General features: G+C 41.4%; 1 protein-coding gene across 7 annotated transcripts in view; it reads left to right on the forward strand.

Moving 5' to 3' along the window:
* ptprk (protein tyrosine phosphatase receptor type K) overlaps positions 1 to 20897 on the forward strand; it is a 503565-nt gene that overhangs the window by 61793 nt on the left and 420875 nt on the right. For all 7 annotated transcript variants that reach the window (XM_078399543.1, XM_078399544.1, XM_078399546.1 and 4 more), the window contains exon 2: positions 20026 to 20148. In XM_078399543.1, the coding sequence (XP_078255669.1) occupies positions 20026 to 20148 (123 nt within the window). The remainder of the gene's footprint in view (positions 1 to 20025; positions 20149 to 20897) is intronic.

Genomic DNA, 20897 nt, shown 5'->3' on the forward strand with positions numbered 1-20897 from the left:
CGGTATTTTTCGCTGTTCCACAATTGCATGGCATTGCTTCACCACCTTTTACATCACAAATTCCTGTGTCCTAATTTATAATGGAAAAGACCTATAAATATTCACCACCAAACACAATAGGCCATCTGGTCGCCAGGTGACATAAAACTTCTACTTCAAAGCATTTTGATCTTCTATTTTTCCCTCTTAACTGAAAATTCTGATGCTGACATAATTTTCTATTAGCAAAGGTGTAATTTCATGCACCACGACAATGCATCAAATATCAATGGCAATACAAAATGTATTTGATATAACCATTCACATTCCTTTCTTTTCCACTCTGCGTTTGTCCAATTTCTACTACATCCATTCTTGCTGAAATCTATGTACTTGGCCAGGCAATTTCCAAGAAAGTAAAATAACACGGCAACAAAATGCTTTTCGTTGGTGCTATTTTCATTAAGAATAATTGGTGGTAATCTTAAACTATGAATGTAGGAATAGAAACATATAAAATAGGTGCAGGAGGAGGCCATTCGGCCCTTCGAGCCAGCACCGCCATTCATTGTGATCATGGCTGATCATTCCCAATCAATAACCCGTGCCTGCCTAGAAGTGCTCCACTTGCCTTCTCCCCATATCTCTTGATTCCACTAGCCCCTAGAGCTCTATCTAAAGGGCCTGTCCCACTTAGACGATTTTAAGGCGACTGCCGGCGACTACGCTGTCTCGTGAACCTACGCTGCACTGCCTCAATTACAAGGATGTCCTTCCTCAAATTAGGAGACCAAAACTGTACACAATACTCCAGATGTGTCTTACCAGAGCCCTATACAACTGCAGAAGAACCTCTTTACTCCTATACTGAAATCCTCTTGTTATGAAGGCCAACATGCCATTAGCTTTCTTCACTGCCTGCTGTACCTGTACGCCAACTTTCAATGACTGGTGCACAAGGATACCCAGGTCTCGCTGCACCTCCCCTTTACCTAACCTAACTCCATTGAGATAATAATCTGCCTCCTTGTTTCTGCCGCCAAAGTGGATAACCTCACATTTATCTATATTATACTGCATCTGCCACTCATCTGCCCACTCACTCAACCTGTCCAGGTCACCCTGCAACTTCCTAACATCCTCTTCACAGTTTACACTGCCACCCAGCTTTGTGCTTTCCCAAACTTGCTAGTGTTGCTTCTAATTCCCTCTTCCAAATCATTAATATATTTGGTAAACAGTTGTGGCCCCAACACCCAGCCTTGCGGCACTCCACTCGCCACTGCCTGCCATTCTGAAAAGGACCCGTTTACTCCTGCTCTTTGTGAATACAATTTTGGTTGGCTCGCTTATCTATGCCTCACAATCTTGTGTGGTGCTTTCAATTGGGGATAGGTGGAGTGAGTTCTTCAGTCATCCTTGTCTCCTCTAGCACGGGTTCAGTGATTTTGGTTACCACACTGTCATTAGGTAATGAGTCACCATTCAATAGAGAGATCGAACATTTGGTTGAGTGGTGCTGCACCAGCAGTCTCTTGCCTCACTGCCAGCAAAGACTAATAATTGACTTCGGAAAGGGGAAGTTCAGAGATTATGCACCAGTTTTCATTGGCGGTTGAGAAAGTTAGCTTTAAATTCCTGGGTCTTAACATTTCAGATGACATGTCCTGGGACAAGCACAAAGAAGTAATCATGAAGAAGGCACATCAGCACCTACTTTCTGAGAAGTCCAGAGAGGTTCAGTATCTCACCGAACACCCAAACATACCTCTACCAAATCTACAGGCCTAATCCATCACGGGCACAGCCCTCCCCACCTTCAAAAGCATCAAAATAAGGTGCTGTGCCTCAAGAAGCTGGCATCTCTCATCAGGGACCCCCCTTCTTCCTGCCTTCTTCCTGCTACTGTGTTGGAAGGAACTGCAGATGCTGGTTTTGAACCAAAGATAGACAGAAAAAGCTGGAGTAACTCAGCGGGTCAGGCAGCATCTCTGGATAAAAGGAATAGGTGATGTTTCAGATCTGAAGAAGGGACTCAACCCGAAACGTCACCTATTCCTTTTCTTCAGAGATGCTGCCTGACCCGCTGAGTTACTCCAGCTTTGTGTCTATCTTCTTGCTGCTACTGTCAAGCAGGAGGTACAGAAGCCTGTAGTTGCATTTCATTAAGTTCAGGAACAGCTACTTTCCTCCCGCTATTAGGTCTTGAACTAACCCATGCAGCCCTAATCCTACCTTGGCAGCGGAGCACTACGGACTACCTCTTGCGCTGCAATGAATTTGTTTCTTATAATCCTCGCATGTACCCATAAATGACCATCAATGTGACTTTACAAGCACAAGCTGCTGACTGGAACATTTGGGGTGTAGATGTAGGTGCTATGAGTTGCACTAAAGCTTGATGCAATACCAAAACGGCTTTGTGGGGAAGGACAAAGTGCACACTCAGCCCTGTGCAGCAGCCACTCAAGCACTTCATTGATGCACTATTTAAAGAAACATTGTAAGGCAATGTATCAAGCATTGAGATAGATGCATACTGATAATGTTTACTTGTATATTATGAATTTACCATATATTTTTTAATTAAAAAAATTCAGCTTGAAATTATTCACCTTCCAAATGGTATTCTTCACAAAATGACATTTTTGAAATGTATACTTTTTTGCTCTGTCGTAACACTCTGGGAACGTACCACTATTAACCTGATTATTTAAATGCCCCTTCTGGTACAAATCAACACAATGGTTACGGCAGACTTAATCGGCTTCACGCAAACATTTTGGATTCTCCAAATCGAATTAATCAGCACAAATCACTCTGCAGTATTGGTACCTTTTATATCCAGGTAGTTCACTCGACAGGTTAATGTAAAGCAGCTCAAATTTTCCAGTGTGATTCAAGATTTTTCAAATCATTCCAACTAATAAATCATGCTTACTTTATCACTGTGCTTGACAATGTATGATGGTCTATTTGGATGGTAATGCTGAACATTTATATCTTTTTTAAACTATTATATCACCATATAATTTTCTTCAGGCATGAGTAAAAATCCCATTCAATTGATTAACCTTCCAAAATTTATTGTTTAACACTCTTGTTGGTCCCACCCATGTTGCTCAGTAATTTCAGGTTTTGTTTGAATGGACTACCATGTGAATCACTACAAGGGATGGGTTTTTTTGTACTGTCTGCCAGGAATGTATCCACGACCAGAATTTCTGGATCAGACTAGGAAGGGGAGGACAAATTGACACAATTTAAAGTAATTGTCACATTTTGCTTTTGTTTGGATTTTTTTTGGATTGTGGGCATTGCTGGCAATGCCACCATAAATCACCCACATTGAAGTGTCCTGAACAGTGACCTGTTGGCCTTTTCAGAGCATATTTACAGGTCAATCATATTATTACGTTTGGATTCAGGGCTATATTAAGTCAAGCCATCAGATTTCCTCCCCTGAAGGAGATTAGTTCATTAGGTGGGGTTTTGCAATGATCTGGTAATTTCATGGTCGTCATTAATCTGGTGTGCTTTGTGACATATAAATTAGGTGAAGGCCCCTTGAGAATGCTCCATCATTGCTAATCTCATTCTATATTCACCTGCACATTCCTGCCCATGTCAGCATCAAGAATATGTCAATTTCTGCCTTAAAAGTACCCGGACTGTATTTTCATCTCCCTTTTGATGAGAGCTCCCAATGCTCAAAACATTCAGGAAAAAATCTTGCCTCACCCCTGTTTTAAGGCAACTGGGGAGACGGCAGGGAAATTAGATTAGGAGGCAGAGATTGAACGGCGGAGTAGACTCGATGGGCCAAATGGCTTAATTCTATTCGTATAACTTGTGAACGTGAACTATTTATTGTTAAAATGTGCCCATTGTACTGATAATACTTTTAATGCAGTGGTAATTTACGTGTATACATTTTTAAAATGGTCCCCAAGCATGCAGGTTATTTGACTATACAAAATACGTTATAATGTCATCTGAAATTTGACAACTCTGTAATATTGATCCTCATTCTTCAAAGCAAAATTATGTTTCTAAATCTTCCATTACAAGATATAAATCTTTACCACCATTCAAGTATTGATTCCTCCAACTTATTTGCTGCAATATTGCCTGTTACCCTCCATTAACTTTCTCAGTGGCTATCAGTGGCACAAAACAATTTGTCCCCATCGTGGTCCTGATGGGATTAACATACTAATCACAGATTGTAAATTGACGGTCTATTAAAAAGCTTGAGTGCATGAAACGGTGCAATGGATAGAACATTGATTGCCAAACAAAAAGTTGAAGGTTAATGAATTTTGCTTGAATTGTAAAATGGCTGAGAACCTGATCTGCCTTTGTTCTATTCAATTGCTTTGGAAACATTACCATATTTTCCAATGATTAAAAGGTAAAGATTTGGAAAACTGAAAACTATAAAATCCTTACTTAAAGCATGGATTAATTAATTGAATGGTAGATGCGACTTTACGGACACGGCACACCACGTCCTCATCTTAAAGTCTGCTTTGTCATATTCTTTCCCCCTTTAACCTGCGAATACTTAGCATTCTGATTATTAGTAGAAGCTCACACGCAAGCAGTCGTATTCTTTAAATTCAGTTTGATGGCATATCATGGAAACTTGCAAATTCTGGATTATTCTTAATGAGAGCTTGGTAGTTTATTATGGAGAACAATAACATTTTTCTATAATGACTTCAGTTAATGAATCTTAATCGGGGGTTTTCCAAGACTGCCTCCAAGGTAATTTAGACAGTGAATCATGAAATGTATTAGGATGAACGATCTGGGTTAAAGAGGTAAATAATGAAGAGCTGCTTGCCCAAGGGCAAGTTGGAGAGATTTATGGAGTGAGCACATCCATACAAATGATCAATTTAATGATTCTTATCATATTAATAATGATTTTAAAACCAGTTGAGTGTTGAAATGTAGTGTTCTCTGAATCTTGTACTGCTGTAGATGATTACTGAAATAGGAGTGGCTAGCAAGGACACTGGAGATTTGAAATGAAGTGTCAGAATTCTAAAATTGAGTCACTCTTTAATTGGAGGTGATGTACATTGTTGAAGTTGGCAATGATGGATGAAATGGATTTACTTCAAGTTGAGGCATAGGTAGCATAGTTCAGTATGGCCTTGTGCTTTATAATATGGAAGGCTGGATCAGGGGACCTGGAGAAGAGAAGTTCAGAAGTAAAACACATGGGTAAGAGTTTCAGCAGAGATTTTATTAAGAATGGGACAAAGATGAGCAGTGACAGAGGTAGAAACATGGTGATGGAGAGAGTGAGGGTAGAAGTTTAGCTCTGGATCAGATAAGATGCAATGAGGTTGACTAGGAAGACGTGTTTCTATGGAACATTGAGTGATATTGCATGACACATGGCTGCGTAAATGGATGGGGCATATGTTTCATGATAATCCATTCATATAATTGAAATTCCTTCTGTTACAAATCAAAATTGGGAAAACATTTTCATTTTCTATTCCCACTGATGAGTGGTGTTAATGTGCATGGAAATGCCTTGGTCACATCTCCACTAAAGACCAGATTTATATCTACTTACCATGTCTTTTTTATGATTATAGATGTCAAAGGATCCTGCAAAGTAATCTTTTAATGCATAGAATTAGCTACAAAAAGACAAAGATGTTGCAGCACTGCATGTTTTGTCTGCTGTGTATTGTTGTCTGCTGATGCAAACTGTCCAGTACGTAGTCTAGTTTTGCATAATAGCACAAAATTTGAAACCGTCGATAACTAATATTGTGGTACATTTTTTGATTCGGAGTTTGAATTAAAACGTGTTTGGAAATGATATAAATGTAATTGAGCAATATGTTAATTAAGAATTCTATGCTATGCTTCATCTGCTGAGTTTTATAATCTGCAAGAAATATAAGTTTAAATTTTGCACTAAGGGATTTATACACATCAGCCTGCATTGACATGAAGCTCCATTTGGATGAAGATTTAGTGAAGAATGTTGTTTCCATGCACTTCAGGGGCATAAATTAGATGACAGATTGTGTTCACAAATTTTACTTTTTGTGAGTGAGATTAAACTGATGTTTATTATGCACATATACATTGTCATGCAGCATTATTGTGTTGTATAATGACACTGGTGACGCTCCTTCCTGTGTGCACAGGAGGGTGAGGTTTGGTGGCAATTGATTCTAAATGAAGAAAGCAGACACTTATTTAAGTGGACATCTGAATGGGAGGAGTTGGCTGCGCCTAACGGCTGCGGCTCTCTGGCAGTCTGTTGTCTTTTTTTCTTTTTTTTTGTTTGTGTCGGTGTTGGGATGGTTTTTGTTTCTGTTTTTGGCTGTGTATGTGTGGTGGGGGTGTGTGGTGGGGGTGTGGGGTGGGGTGGGGGGGTGGGGCGGGGGGAAACCTTTATTTTATTAGGTCTCTTCCCCGGGGCGCGGCTCGGCTGCGGGCCTTAACATTGCCGGCGCAGCTCGGCTGCGGGACGTTTCAGTGCCCGGTGCGGCTCGGCTGCGGGCCTTAACATTGCCGGCGCAGCTCGGCCGCGGGACGTTTCAGTGCCCGGTGTGGCTTGGCCGCTGGATTTAACATCGCCCGGTGCGGCCGCGGGACGTTTCAGTGCCCGGTGCGGCTCGGCCGCGGGACGTTTCAGTGCCCGGTGTGGCTCGGCCGCTGGACTTAACATCGCCCGGTGTGGCCGCGGGACGTTTCAGTGCCCGGTGCGGCTTGGCAGCTGGACTTAACATCGCCCGGTGTGGCCGCGGGACGTTTGCCGCTGGACTTAACATCGTCAGCGCTGTTCGGCCGCGGGACGTTTGCCGCTGGACTTAACATCGCCCGGTGTGGCCGCGGGACGTTTCAGTGCCCGGTGCGGCTCGGCCGTTGGACTTAACATCGCCCGGTGTGGCCGCGGGACGTTTCGGTGCCCGGGGCGGCTCGGCCGGGGGGCCTTCCATCCCCTTGCGGGGGCTGTGCGTGTCGTTTGCCTCGGTAGGGGTCGAGCTGCCTGTCCGTGGGTGCGGGGGGAAGAGAGGGGAAGTTTTGTTGCCTCCATCACAGTGAGGGGGTGTTTGGAGTCACTGTGATGGATGTTTGTGTTGGGGTCGGGTGTCCTGTGTTCTTTTCTTTTTGCTGTATTTTGTGTGACTGCTGAAATTTCGCTCGGTGTTGTGCCGAGTGACAATAAAGTGTTGTTATGTTATGTTATGTTATGTTATGTTATGATTTCCTAGAATGTCTGCTTAAAATTAGAAGCAAAGTGCTTTGTTTGATTTCTTTCTATATTTTTCAAAGTTAATACTTTTACTAATTTACCACCAAATTGCATCAAATATAACACGATGTGCACCAAATGCTGGAGTAACTCAGCGGGTTAGGCTGTGTCTCTGAAGAAAATGATAAATGACGTCCCCCCACTAACAACCCGAAACATCACCTATCCATTTTCTCCAGAGATGCTGTCAGACCTGCTGACCCACTACTCCAGTGTTTTGTGACTATCTTTGGTATAAACCAGCATCTGCAGTTCCCTTTTATTACAAGATGTATACAGTTGGCTAAAGAAGGGCGCAAGAGTGGCACAGCTGTAGAGTTGCTGCCTTACAGTGCCAGAGACCCTGGCTTGATCCTGACTACGGGTGCTGTCCCTGTGACCGACCGCATGGATTTTCTCTGGGTGCTCCGGTTTCCACCCACACTCCAAAGGCAGGTTTGTAGGTTAATTGGCTTTTGTAAATTGTCCCTTGTGCATAAGAGTGCTCTTGTATTGGGGTGACCGCTGGTCGGCACGGACTTGGTGGGCAGGAGGGCATGTAACTCAAGTCTAAAATAAAGAGAATGAATTGCTGTGTGTGTTTTATATAATTGCATATGTTACTGATGTGACAAAGGTTGTATCTTTCTACGTCCATTCTTTAAATGGAGCAGGGTACCTGATGACAGAAGCAATAGGTAAGACGAGAGGTGAATATTGGTAGAGAACTACATTTTTTTTAAATGGTGTAACTCTACAAATGAAGTTGCTACAGATCTGTGTATGGATGAAAAAGTGGGAAAGTGCTGAATGATACTTGCAGGTCTCCAAAGTTAACAAAGCAGAAAGAGAACCTATGCTGAGAAATTCTCTAACTGCTCTGTCAGAAGCTAAAGCCAAGTTGGAGAGATCAACATTCCTAGTTGAGAGAAAAGGGGCTAGGATTTTGGAGAGAAATTATATCTGATGGCTGCTAATCTAGCAAGTTGGGTCAAAAGTTTGGTAATGAGATGGTGAAAGAAATGGTCTTCTAAGTGAGAGGCAGAAACATTAAAATATTTGGAAGGATATAGACAAAGAGTCAAGAGCATTTAATTGTCATATACACCGGGACCAGAACAATTAAATTCTTAATTGCTGCACATTTATTGGTACATTAATGCCGTAACACAACAATTATAGATGCAATAAACAATAATACAAAACATGTGAGGTAACTAGACAATAATAGTGCAAGCTGAAGTACTTAGTTTAACCTGAAAATAGACACAAAAAGCTGGGGTAACTCAGCGGGACAGGAAGCCTCTCTGGAGAGAAGGAATGGGTGAGGGATAAGGGAAACGAGAGATATAGACGATGATGAGAAAAGAGAAAGTGCAATTAATAAAAGATATGCAAAAAAAGTGACGATGATAAAGGAAACAGGCCATTGATAGCTGTTTGTAGAATGAAAGTGAGAAGCTAATGTGACTTGGGTGGTGGAGGGATAGAGAGGGAGGGAATACCGGGGCTGAAGTGAGAGAAATCAAGATCCACCCCTGTGCTGTAAGCTGTCCAAGTGAAATAAGAGATGCTGTTCCTCCAATTTACGTTTAGCCCCACTCTGACAATGGAGGAGACCTAAGACAGAAAGGTTTGTGTAGGAATGGGAAGGAGAATTAGTGTCCAGCAACTGACAGATCGGTAGGTTCAGGTGGGCTTTGTAGTTTAACCTTGTATAACGTCCATATTAGTTAGGTTCTGAGGTATGGTTGTCGTGACTGTGGCTAAAGTGGCGTGGTCTTTGATGATATTAGCTGTCTTTTTAAGGCAACACTTGATGTAGACCACATCGAAGATGATGAGGTTAATACTTGTGATGGACTTGGCAATGTCCACCACTTGCTGCAGCCTGCATGCTTGGGCATTTCAGTGACCAAACCAGGCTGTGTTGAGGCCAGTCAGTATGGTCTCTTCTGGACGATTGATGATCTACCGAATATCCTCAAAACACTGAGAAAATAGAGACATTCCTGGGTTTCATTTGTGGGCCCAGGAAATATCTTCAGAGATGTCCTGCCCAGGAACTTGAATGTCTTTGGAAAGTGGGAGGCAACCGGAGCACCAGGACAAAACCTACGCAGTCACAGGGAGAACGTGCAATCTGCATACAGGCAGCAACTGTAGTCAAGATCGAATCTGGCTCTCTTGAGCTGCAAGGTAGCAACTCCAACGCTGCTACTGTGCTGTCCTTATGAAAACAGGTTCATGGACAAGCAGCTTTCTCCTCTTGAAGTTAACAAATAACTCCTTGGTCAAATGATTAGTGACGATGGTATTAAGTGTGGCGCAAGAAAGGCAAAGGGACAAGGAGAAATTATATTCAAGAGCAGGGTTAGAGATTGGTATGGTATGAAACCTGAATTGAAAGAGTTTTTTAATCTGAGTTGGGAAATGTGGAGAAGGAAATGTTTTATCTTCGTAAATTGTTGATGGATGTCCAGTATTAAAAGCTTCTGAAGCATTGACGTGAAAATATTGGAAATGCTTTGCGGTGCTAGACTAATTTGTGATTGACTTTTGGAACAAAATGTCAGTTGAGGTTTGATCCTTCTGGAACAATTTAGTACTCTTGTACATTGACAAACCAGCCGAGCAATATTTGCAATATCCCAGGATGCTTGAAAAACCTAATCATGGACTTTGAATTGGTTCACCTTGACTGCCTTGTTGAATAAACCACGGCAGTAAATTCTGTGCAAGAAAGCCATGAGAAGTTACCAAAATCAATCTGGAGGAGGCTGTTTATTTTTTCTGTTTTTGTCATAATTTTGTCTGTATTGTGACATAGAAAAAATGTGATTGTTGCTTTTGACTATTTAAAACAATAACGTAACTTCTGTTATGATCCAGATTCATGAAATGCCTTATTTAATGTTCTTTTAGTGCCACTACTTGAGCACAATGGACGATGACAGTGGCTCTCAAGGAAATTAATTTGGAGCCAAGGAATTCTGCTTCTCCATGCAAAGAATTCTTATTCATACTGTTCTGGGCTCTGTAATTGCAAATGAAATCATTGTGGCATAATGTACATTATTGCAGTTGATTCCGATCTGTATTGATTACACATTTTTAACTTAAGTACTAGTTATCTTTTCAACCATGGTGGATTATAGCACAATGAGCCTTGGCCTTCGATCTTGCATTTCTAGTTCTAAAAATAAGATGAAGAAAGCAGTAATTTTCCAACATGACTTGAATAGATATTGAATATTGCAGGAGAAAGAACACCAATGAACAATATCATAGACCTGTGATTGGAGGCCTTGCACTGGAGGCACAACTTTCAATTCCACCTTGGCTGTTGAGGTTAGATTCCATTAAACAAATAAAATCCTTCTCTCCAGCGATGCTGCATGTCCTGCTGAGTTGTTCCAGCTTTTTGTGTCCCTTTGCCATTTGACTTGCTGGGGAGGAATTGGTGGAACTAATTTTGAAAGGGGAAAACCAAATGGGTTAATGTGCCAATTAGAAGCACATGGTCATGTGCTGTTAATAGCAGGGTTATCTGATATGCCCAGTGGGCCATATGCATCCACTGGTGGAATCCTGTTGGATTGTTGGACCCAACAATCTTTCTCGATGAAGTAGTAATTCATTGATCTACTTCCATTCTGATATACTGCACTTGATATACTCGGCCTAAAAAAACAATTTGGCCCGTCTCCATTACTCTAGACTAGCTCTTGTGTAATTCCATGATATGCCCTCTACTTTGGAAAAAGCAAACACAGGTTTGGTGATTGCTTTGCTGAGCAGCTGCATTCAGTATGCAGGAGTGAACCTGAGCTTTTGATTGCTTTCCATTTCAATTCGCTATTTGTGCTCCTAGTCTGACCTCTATGTCTGTAGCCTCTTGCACTTTTACAAAGAGGCTCAAAGCAAGCTTGAGGAACCTTTCTTGCCTGGGCATATTGCATCCTTCCAGACGCGATATCAAATTTTCCAACTTGGCTCTTTCTTTCGGTCTATACTAGTACTGATTGTTTCTGCCTATCATCCATCAGTGATTTGGCTCAGCTGTTCTCTCCACCACTGTAGACTAGCCTCCTGTGTAATTCCACCAGCCCTGCTCACAATGTTACATAACACAGCTAAAGAAGCATAATATGGTCCTGCCGGTCACTTAACTGATTTTGTCTTGCTTCACCAGAGATATTGCCTTTATTCTGCTTATCACTCCCACATTTTCTTTGTAACCGAAATGTAACTTTTTTTTTGTCATTTCCGAAGTTGTGGTGAAATATCTTGGACCTGAAAAGGTTATCTCGATTTCACTTGCCTCAGACAATTTCTGCTTTCATTCTTAAATGTATATTTATTTGAAAAATTGTTTTAATTATTCAAATGAAGTAGTCATTAAGTGGGAATGGCAACAAACCGTGGGCCATTCTTATGTGGAAGAGAAGTTGGATGAACGGGGTAATATGCGATGATAAAAACATTTGGGAGAACATTCAAAGGTTGGCCAACATTGAGTGGAAGTCAGTTGGTGAATACTTTGAATTGGTCTTTACTGAGTCTGTCTTTTAATTTCCTACATTGATCCAGCTGGATATCAAGTTAGAATGGCTCATCTCTGTAGTTTAGTGTTCAGGTTGATGCATTTTTCTTGGGAACAGTTACCTGACTTTGCTTTTTTGCAGGGGGGAAATGCAAAGCAAACAGAATGGATCTGTCTATTTTCCTGGATCTACCTGGCTTGTTTATTTCCACTGTGTCCTTCAATGAAAGGAATATCAATACACCAAGTGATCTAAATTGATTATCTGCCAAATGGGACAATGGAGACCCAGCATAGGGGGGAACTGCTGTGGGGGGGAGGGGGGAGAACAAAAGGTGGAGCCAGACCTTGTAACTTTGTCAGCCCCCTCGGTGGCTGCTATTTGTCTATATTGGGTATGCAAGCAAAGAATTTCACTGTGCTTAGTCACATGCGACAATAATGTATTCCATTCCATTCCATACATACATATCCTGCATTGTAATACTGCTTGTGTGTTTAAAATGGGTTATAATTTAAAGGAGATGTGCGGAGAAAGTCTCTTACACAGAGCAATGGTTGCATGCAATGTGCAGTCAGGGGCGGTGATAGAGGCAGGCTTGAAAGTGGCTGTTAAGAGGTGTTTGTGTAGGCACATGGATATGGAGGGATATGGATTATGTGCATGCATAGGAGATGAATAATAATAATATATTCCTTTATTTGTCCCACACCGGGGAAATTTGCAGTGTTACAGCAGCAAAGTGGATAGCAAGAGACATTCATTATAAATAAAGATAAGGATAATTGTCGTCATTTACTGTTTTTTAAACTGTTACTGTTAACTGGTCTGTTGACTGATCTGCTGGGAGTAGCGCTGGTTGTGCAGTCTCACAGCAGCAGGAAGGAAGGACCTCCGATATCTCTCCTTCACACACTTGGGGTGAAGGAGTCTGTCACTGAAGGAGCTACTCAATGCAGTGAGTGTCCTGCATGGGGTGGGAGTCGTTGTCCAATAGCGATGTTATCTTTGCCATCATCCTCCTTTCCCACTGTCTGTACCGAGTCGAGGGGGCAATCCAGGACAGCTGGCCTTCCTGACCAGCTTGTCAAGTCTCTTCCCCCCCGCTGCTGAGATGCTGCTGCTCCAGCAGACCACTCCATAGAAAATGGCTGATGCCACCACAGTGTGTAGAAGTTTCTTAGGAGATCATCTTTATGGACTGAAGGGCTGTTCCAGTGCTGTACTATTCTCATTCTAATCTAATTTATGTTCTGGCCTGCTTCTAAAATTTGCTTACATTAAATTCAGTAGAATGTAATTTTGGACTTTGAATACAACCACCCAAGATAATTTGATTTGCACAAAAAAATCAACATTATAGCTTTGCATGAGTTGTGTAAATTCATAAATGTTCACATTTCTTTACATCTGCACGCTGCTTGTTAAGAAAGCACACCAACACCTCTACTTCCTTAGAAGGTTTGAGAAGTTCGGCATGTCCCTAACAACTCTCACAAATTTTACAGATACGCCCAAGAAAGCATTTTATCAGGATGCACCTCAGCATGGTTTGGGAACCGCTCTATCCAAGACCGCAAGAAATTGCAGAGAATTGTAGGCGCAGTCCAGACCATCACACAAACCATCCTCCATTCCACTGAGCTCATTAACATCTCACGCTGCCACGGCAAGGCCACCAACATAATCAACGATGAGTCTTACCCCGGCTACTCTCTCTTCTTCCCTCTCCTATCAGGCAACACGTGTGAAAATGCACACCTCCAGATTCAGGAATAGTTTCTTCCTCGCTGTTATCAGGTAACTGAGCTATCCTATCACAACCAGAGAGCGTTTGTGAACTACTATCTACCTAATTGGAGACCTTCGGACTATTTTTTATCTGACTTTACTGGACTTGCATAAAAAACCAATCCTTTTATCATATATCTACACTGTGGATAGTTTGATTGTAATCGTGTATTGTCTTTCCGCTGACTGGTTAGTACGCAACAAAAGCTTTTCACTGTCTCTCGGTACATGTGACAATAAACTAAACTAAATCATTGCAGTTCATTATTTGTGGTGAATATGTCGAATTCTCTAGAGTTTCTAGTATGTCATCTGTGTCTTGGAAGTCTACCATTCAGAAAATGAAGTGTAAATATATTTACAGAACATTTTGAACACAAAAGCATTTTCAAGCTAAATTGGTGTAATGGATAAATGGGGCCGGGAGTTAGGATATAGGTAGAAAAGCTTATGAGAAGCACTAATTTACATGACAGAAGATGGGAGGCCTGACAGGTGATTATCAGAGAGATAAAGTATAAACACCATGAACACATCGAGGTTTTCAACAGTAAATCAATGAAGATTTGTTTTTGAAACCCTCACTCCTGTATTGACAGAAGTGGAAGATAGTCTTGGTGACAAAGTGGATGCTTGTTTCGACATTTGAAATAACACCATTTATGACTGCGCAAGTAGACCTGTTGCCTCTTAGGACGAGGGATGTGGGTTTATCCAGATCATTGCTGTCTGTGGAGCTTGAATGTTCTTCCTGTGGGTTTCACCCGGGGGCTTCAGTTTCCCCCCATGTGCCAAAGACCTCCAGACTTAGTAGGTTGATTGCTGTAGCTGATGGGTATGATCTTGGGAGAGTTGATGGGAATGTGAGAACAGACGATTAGTGTAAATGGGTGTTTTGATCGTTGACGTGAACTTGGTGAGCCAAAGGATGTGGATCCATGTTGTCTGTCTCTGATTACATGTTATAAAGAGTCTTGATTTAGTCTTGGATAGTTGCCAAAGGCCACTGCGAAAAGCTATGCATAGGCAAGTTGCTTGTAAAACCCGATGTTAGGCAATGTTTGACAAGGTTTTGAAAAATGAGGAAGATCGCGTAGACTGTTTCATTACAAAAGGCTTACTAATGAGTTAGGTACTTTCATTTTGCGAAATAATTTCCTCACCTAACATGACTGGAAAGGATCTCTCAAAGGTTTGTGTGTAAGCAGAAGAAGTAATTAAATGCAGCATGTGACTCATTGCGTGATCTTGTATGTAAGGTGACAGGACATGCTGGTTAATACACAAAAGGACTCAGTGCTGGAGTAACTCAGCAGGTAAGGCAGCATGCCTAGAGAACATGGACAGATGACGTTTCAGATAGGTGACATTTCAGGTTGAGACCCTTCTGAAGAAGGGTCTTAACCAGAAACATCACCTATCCATGTTCTCCAGGGATGCTGCCTAACCTGCTGAGTTATTCTAGCACTGTGTCCTATTGGCAAAATACTATTGAAAATGAATTTGTATTTTTAAGTAAAAAAAAGAGCATAGAGATTTTCAAGGGGATAATATTTGGAAACGTTAGATGGAGAGAAAATGTTTTTGCATATGCGAGTTGAAATCTCTGGGTTGCAAATATGATATCCAATAATAAATCCATCGTTGAATTTGGAGGAAACCATTGAATTATTTGTGAGAAAATGGGAGTTTTTTGTCTCTCTGAGCAGGGATCAAAACAAACAGTGCAGACACCCTTACAGAGAAATTGGTTAAATGCCCAAGTGAGAAAGGAATAGGACTGTCGTATGTTGAAAGACTGGAGCGACTAGGCTTGTATACACTGGAATTTGGAAGGATGAGAGGGGATCTTACTGAAACATATAAGATTATTAAGGGGTTGGACACGTTAGAGGCAGGAAACATGGTCCCAATGTTGGGGGAGTCCAGAACCAGGGGCCACAGTTTAAAAATAAGGGGTAGGCCATTTAGAACAGAGATGAGGAAAAACTTTTTCAGTCAGAGAGCTGTAAATCTGTGGAATTCTCTGCCTCAGAAGGCAATGGAGGCCAGTTCTCGGAATGCTTTCAAGAGAGAGCTAGATAGAGCTCTTAAGGATAGCGGAGTCAGGGGGTATAGGGATCAAGGCAGGAAAGGGGTACTGATTGAGAATGATCAGCCATGATCACATTAAATGGTGGTGCTGGCTCGAAGGGCCGAATGGCCTACTCCTGCACCTATTATCTATTGATATGTTAAGTGGGTTATGCTAGATAGTGTACAAGAAGACTCCTGTAGTGTAAAAATATCGGTCTCGACTGAATGGCCTACTATTGTGCTGTCATTTCAAGGGAGTTGTATGTACTGCATCGGAATTTTGTGTAATTATATCACTTAAAAGTACATATTATCCCTAAAAAGAGAAACAGATTATTTGATCCAGTTGGTCACTGGCAGCATTAACCGCCACATTCATTCCTCTTTCAATTTAGTTCTCAAAGCTCTGCACCCATATTCTGTTTCCTTCCTAAAAGGATGTATGTTTGGCTGCAAACACACCATGTGGAAACACATTCCACGCACATACTCCACAATTTGTAAATACATTTCTCCTGACATTTTATCTTCCTTTCAATGCAAACATGGAAATAATAATAATTCTCATTCACTTTGTGTTTTATTCACTAGATTGTATAATTAACTTGCAGCCAGAGGGAGTTTTATACCATTTAAACATTTGTTAAAAGAAACAATCTAACTTGTAAATGGTGAAAATTTCAAATGAGAAACAGAATTCATGGAAACACAAGGCATTTGTGGAGGAAATAAACAAGTTAATCTTGAGCAAATATACCACAGAATGGGAATAAACTGTAGATAAACTATGTTAAAGTATCAAATAATGGGAAGGGGGCAGATAAGAGAGGAAGGGTCCAGACTCAAAATGTTGTCTGTCCATTCCTTCCACAAATGCTGTCTGACCTGTTGAGTTCCTCCAGCAATTGGTGTCTTGCTGCAGTGTGGTGCAGGGTTTTCTATGCAATGTTTGAATGGTTGAACGAATGGTACCAAGGCTTCAGTGGATCGATGATGGGTTTATGTTTCTGATGACTGGGGCGACAAGATGGCGCAGCAGCAGAGTTGTTGCCTTCCGTGAGCACCAGAGACCTGATTCAATCCTGGCTAGGAGTACTGAATGTATGGAGTTTGTACATTCTCCCCGTGACCTGCGTGGGTTTTCTCCGGAATCTCCGGTTTCCACCTACCCTCCAAAGACGTAGATTAATTGGCTTGGTATAATTGTAAATTGTCCCTAGTGTGTGTAGGATAGTGTAAGTGTGCGGGGATTGCTGGTCAGCGTGGACTCGGTGGGCTGAAGGGCCCGTTTCTGCACTGTACCTCTAAACTTAACTAAATTAGACTGGGATATCTAGATCCAGTGGTTATTATCTCAAGTAAGGGGTTGGCCATATAGGACTGATGAGGAGTTAATCACCCAGAACCTGATGAATGTTTTGAATTCACTTCCTAAGGGAGACTTTTAACTGGAGTCACACGTGTATTCAACACAGAACATGACAGATATTTGGATATTAAGGGGATTGAGGTATATGGAATGAAGTTTGTCATGATCTTATTTAGTGGTGGAACAGCACAAAGACTGAATGGCCAGCTCTTGCCTCTGTTTCCTTTGTTATTTATCTTATGAAATAGACAAAATCAGAGGGAGAGAATTAAACAGCTGTGACAGTGGAATGAAAATTAAGCCAGAATGAAAACTGGAAAAACTTGCAAAACCTGTTAGACATTACCACAAAAACAGCAGGTCTAAAATGAATGGATGTGACAAATTCAGATTGCGAGATGTCTGTGGTATAAGGAAAGAAATGGAATAAAATTTATTGATTCAACTGTGGTGTTATTAAGAGCAGGTCAAAGCTTGTGCAATAACCTGCTCATCAATGCCTAGTTTGGATGTTGACAGGACCACTCGACTCCAGACCTCATTATTGCATCCAAACATGGATCAAGGACCTGAGTTGAGAGGTGAAGGGAGAGTGACATCGAGATCTGTATCTGTGTACACTGTGGGTGGCTCGATTGTATTCATGTATTGCCTTTCCGCTGACAGGTTAGCATGCAACAAAAGCTTTTCATTGTACCTCGGCAAACGTGACAATAAACTAAACTAAACTAAAAATAGCATTTGACCAAGCATTGTGGCAAGGGACTCATAAAATAGGTTTCAGTGAGGCCAAGGAAGATGACCACCAGTATTTGGAGACATACCCAAGCTTAATTTCAACTGGGGCATTACTACCTGATCTCCTCAGGGTAGTGACCTCTTCAGATTTGCTTCATGAGATTAGTAGTGGGGCTGTTCTGTGAAGAAGCACAATGTTCAGTACCATTTTGCATCTCCTAAATGTCTAAAGCAGTCCATGTGGGCATATAGCAAGGGCTATGCAATATGTGGGCATGAACCAGTGATGACACAGTGAGTCTACCACCTAATCTTGACATTCAGTGACATTAAGTCCTCCATCATCAAAATACTGAGAGCTGCCACTGACAAGAAAATATTTTACATAAATACTGTGATACTAAAAGAAGGTCAGAAGCTGAGTGTACTGTGGTGATTGATTCCCCTCTTACCACCCAAAGCCTATCCATGTGGTGTGGCAACACTACAGACTGAATGCCATTGTTTTAGTCAAGAATAAGTAAAGACTAACAGCAATGAAAGACGTCATTGCCTGGATAAGTGTAGCTTCAGTAACATTATGAAAGTTTGACATGAACAATGATGAAATAGCCCATTTGCTTGGTACATGACCCACCGACCCAAACATTCATTCCCTCTGTTCCTGCATACAATGTACAATTTACAGTGTGTACAATGGATAAAATGAACTGCAATTACTTGCTGAGTCTTCTTGGAGATCATCTCCCAAACTCATGACCTCTACTACCAGGGAAGACATGGGATTCAGATGCATGCAAACAACACCACCTGCAGGTTTTTGTCTAAGTTGCACACCATCCTGACCTGTGAATATAATACTATTCGGTTTCTACACTCGCACCAAATCTCTGAAGTCCATTTCTAATAGCAGCATGGAAGTAATTTCAGGGGGTATGGGGAGAAGGCGGGAACGGGGTACTGATTGCCATGATCACATTGAATGATCAGCCATGATCACATTGAATGGCGGTTCTGGCTCGAAGGGCCGAATGGCCTCCTCCTGCACCTATTGTCTATCAAAAGGACGTCAACGTTTAACTAGCCATTGGTGTTAGGCTATAGACGTTGGCCTTGTCAATGATCCCAAGATCTTCAAATGTAGCCGTGAAAGAAGTGACCCAACCAAAACGTGACCTATCCATGTTCCCCAGAGATGCTGCCTGATTTTTTTCCCCCTCAAATAGAAACTTTTTTTTTTTTAAAGGGAGACATAGAAAAAGCAGGCTGCAAAGTATTACTGAAGTTTTACTTATGAATTTTGGAAATTAGACCGAAACAATATGAAAGATTTGAAACTGCGTACACTGAGAGAAATTGGGAAAGTGGTGTCATGGTTAAGTTACTGGGCAAGCAACGAGCTGATCCACAGATTCAAATTGTAAATTCTAGTAATTAGGTTTGGAATTTGAGCAAGGAAACTATTCTCAACGATGGTAAACATGAAATGTTTCACTTATGTCTTTCAAAAATAGGGAAATTGCTATTTTTAATCTGGTTCATGTGAGGCTCATACATAGAAAATAAGACTTAACAACACAGGAACCGGCCCTTTACAAACATGATGCCAAGGCCAACTCTTATCTGCCTGCACGATTTATATCCCTCCATTCCCTGCAAATCCATGTGCCTATCCAACTGCCTCTTAAATACCAGTATCGTATCTGCCTCCACCACGTAATCTGCCTCCACCATGTATCTGCTTTCCTCACGTAAAATTATATTCCTCCTGTTAAAATTGTCTTCAGGAATGAACATTGACTTCTCTAATTTCAGATCGCCCTTGCTTTCTCTCTCCATCCCATCCCCTTCCCAGTTCTCCCACTAGTCTTGCTGTCTCCAACTACATTCTATCTTTGTCCCGCCCACTCCTGAAATCAGTCTGAAGAAGGGTCTCGACACGAAACGCCACCCATTCTTTCTCTCTGGAGATGCTGCCTGACCCGCTGAGTTACTCCTGTATCTACCTTCTTCATGTCATGTTGTCTTCAGGTCGCATTGTCTTTCTCAGATCATGTTGCCCTCATGGGATCACGTTGTCTTGTAGTTGGAGCTGCCAAGTGAAAAAGAAATGTATGAGTCAACTGTACCAACTTGGCGTTACATCATTATTGATTAAGGCTTCAAACAGGAAATTTTAAGGTGCAACAAGATTATTGATTGCTTTGTTTTTTTAACCATTTCATAACGTTGGAATTTTTTTGTCATAGGAGGTTGTACTTTTGATGATGGCTTGGAAGCATGTAAATATTCGCAAAATCAGGACGATGATTTTGATTGGAGGCATGTCAGGACTGAAGATACATTGCATTTGCAGCCCAATGTGCCACAAGGTAAGGGGAAAAAAATCAACTTTTGGCTTAACTCCTGAAATTGTACCCATTTCAATTTTGCCGAACTGGGGTGCGAGGAAATATGTTCAGTATTAGTCTTGTATTGAAAGACGATTAGATAATTTCTGAATATGCAAGCCTTCTTGCAGCTGAGATTATCATGACTCTACAGTTGGCTAAAACAAATTTTAATTATGATTTGACAGGAATAAGTTCAAAAATGAAACGTATAAAAACATGAATGTGCTTCACTGAAATACATTTTAGCTAAAGTATTTAGCAGGCAATATAGGACGATTAGATAATGCCAGGGTAACGGGTCTGTCCCGCCCACTCTCCTGACATCAGTCTGCGGAAGGGTCTCGACTCGAAACATCACCTATTCCTTCTCTCCAGAGATGCTGCCTGTCCTGCTGAGTTACTCCAGCATTTTGTGTCTACATTAAATAATGGCAATCATTTTGGCTGAAAGGATGAAGTAAATCAAAATACAATTAATTTTCTTTGGAACATACTGTCAGAGTGAGATTGAAACTTGAGCTTCAACTTTATGGAACCATGGGCAAACGTAAGTAAGACAGTCTGAAAATCATTGAAGAGTTACTGGTTAAGTGATCTTGTCACTTTTTCTGTGAACATTTAATTTGACTGTTTCTATGAAGGCAATCAGCAAAGGAACTAAAAAAGTATTTTACTTTCAATTAGAGAACCTTTACCATTTGCTATCACAGTTAATTGTGCTGCAGTAG

This window comes from Rhinoraja longicauda, chromosome 5 (genome assembly GCF_053455715.1).
Source record: "Rhinoraja longicauda isolate Sanriku21f chromosome 5, sRhiLon1.1, whole genome shotgun sequence".
Lineage (NCBI taxonomy): Eukaryota > Metazoa > Chordata > Chondrichthyes > Rajiformes > Arhynchobatidae > Rhinoraja > Rhinoraja longicauda.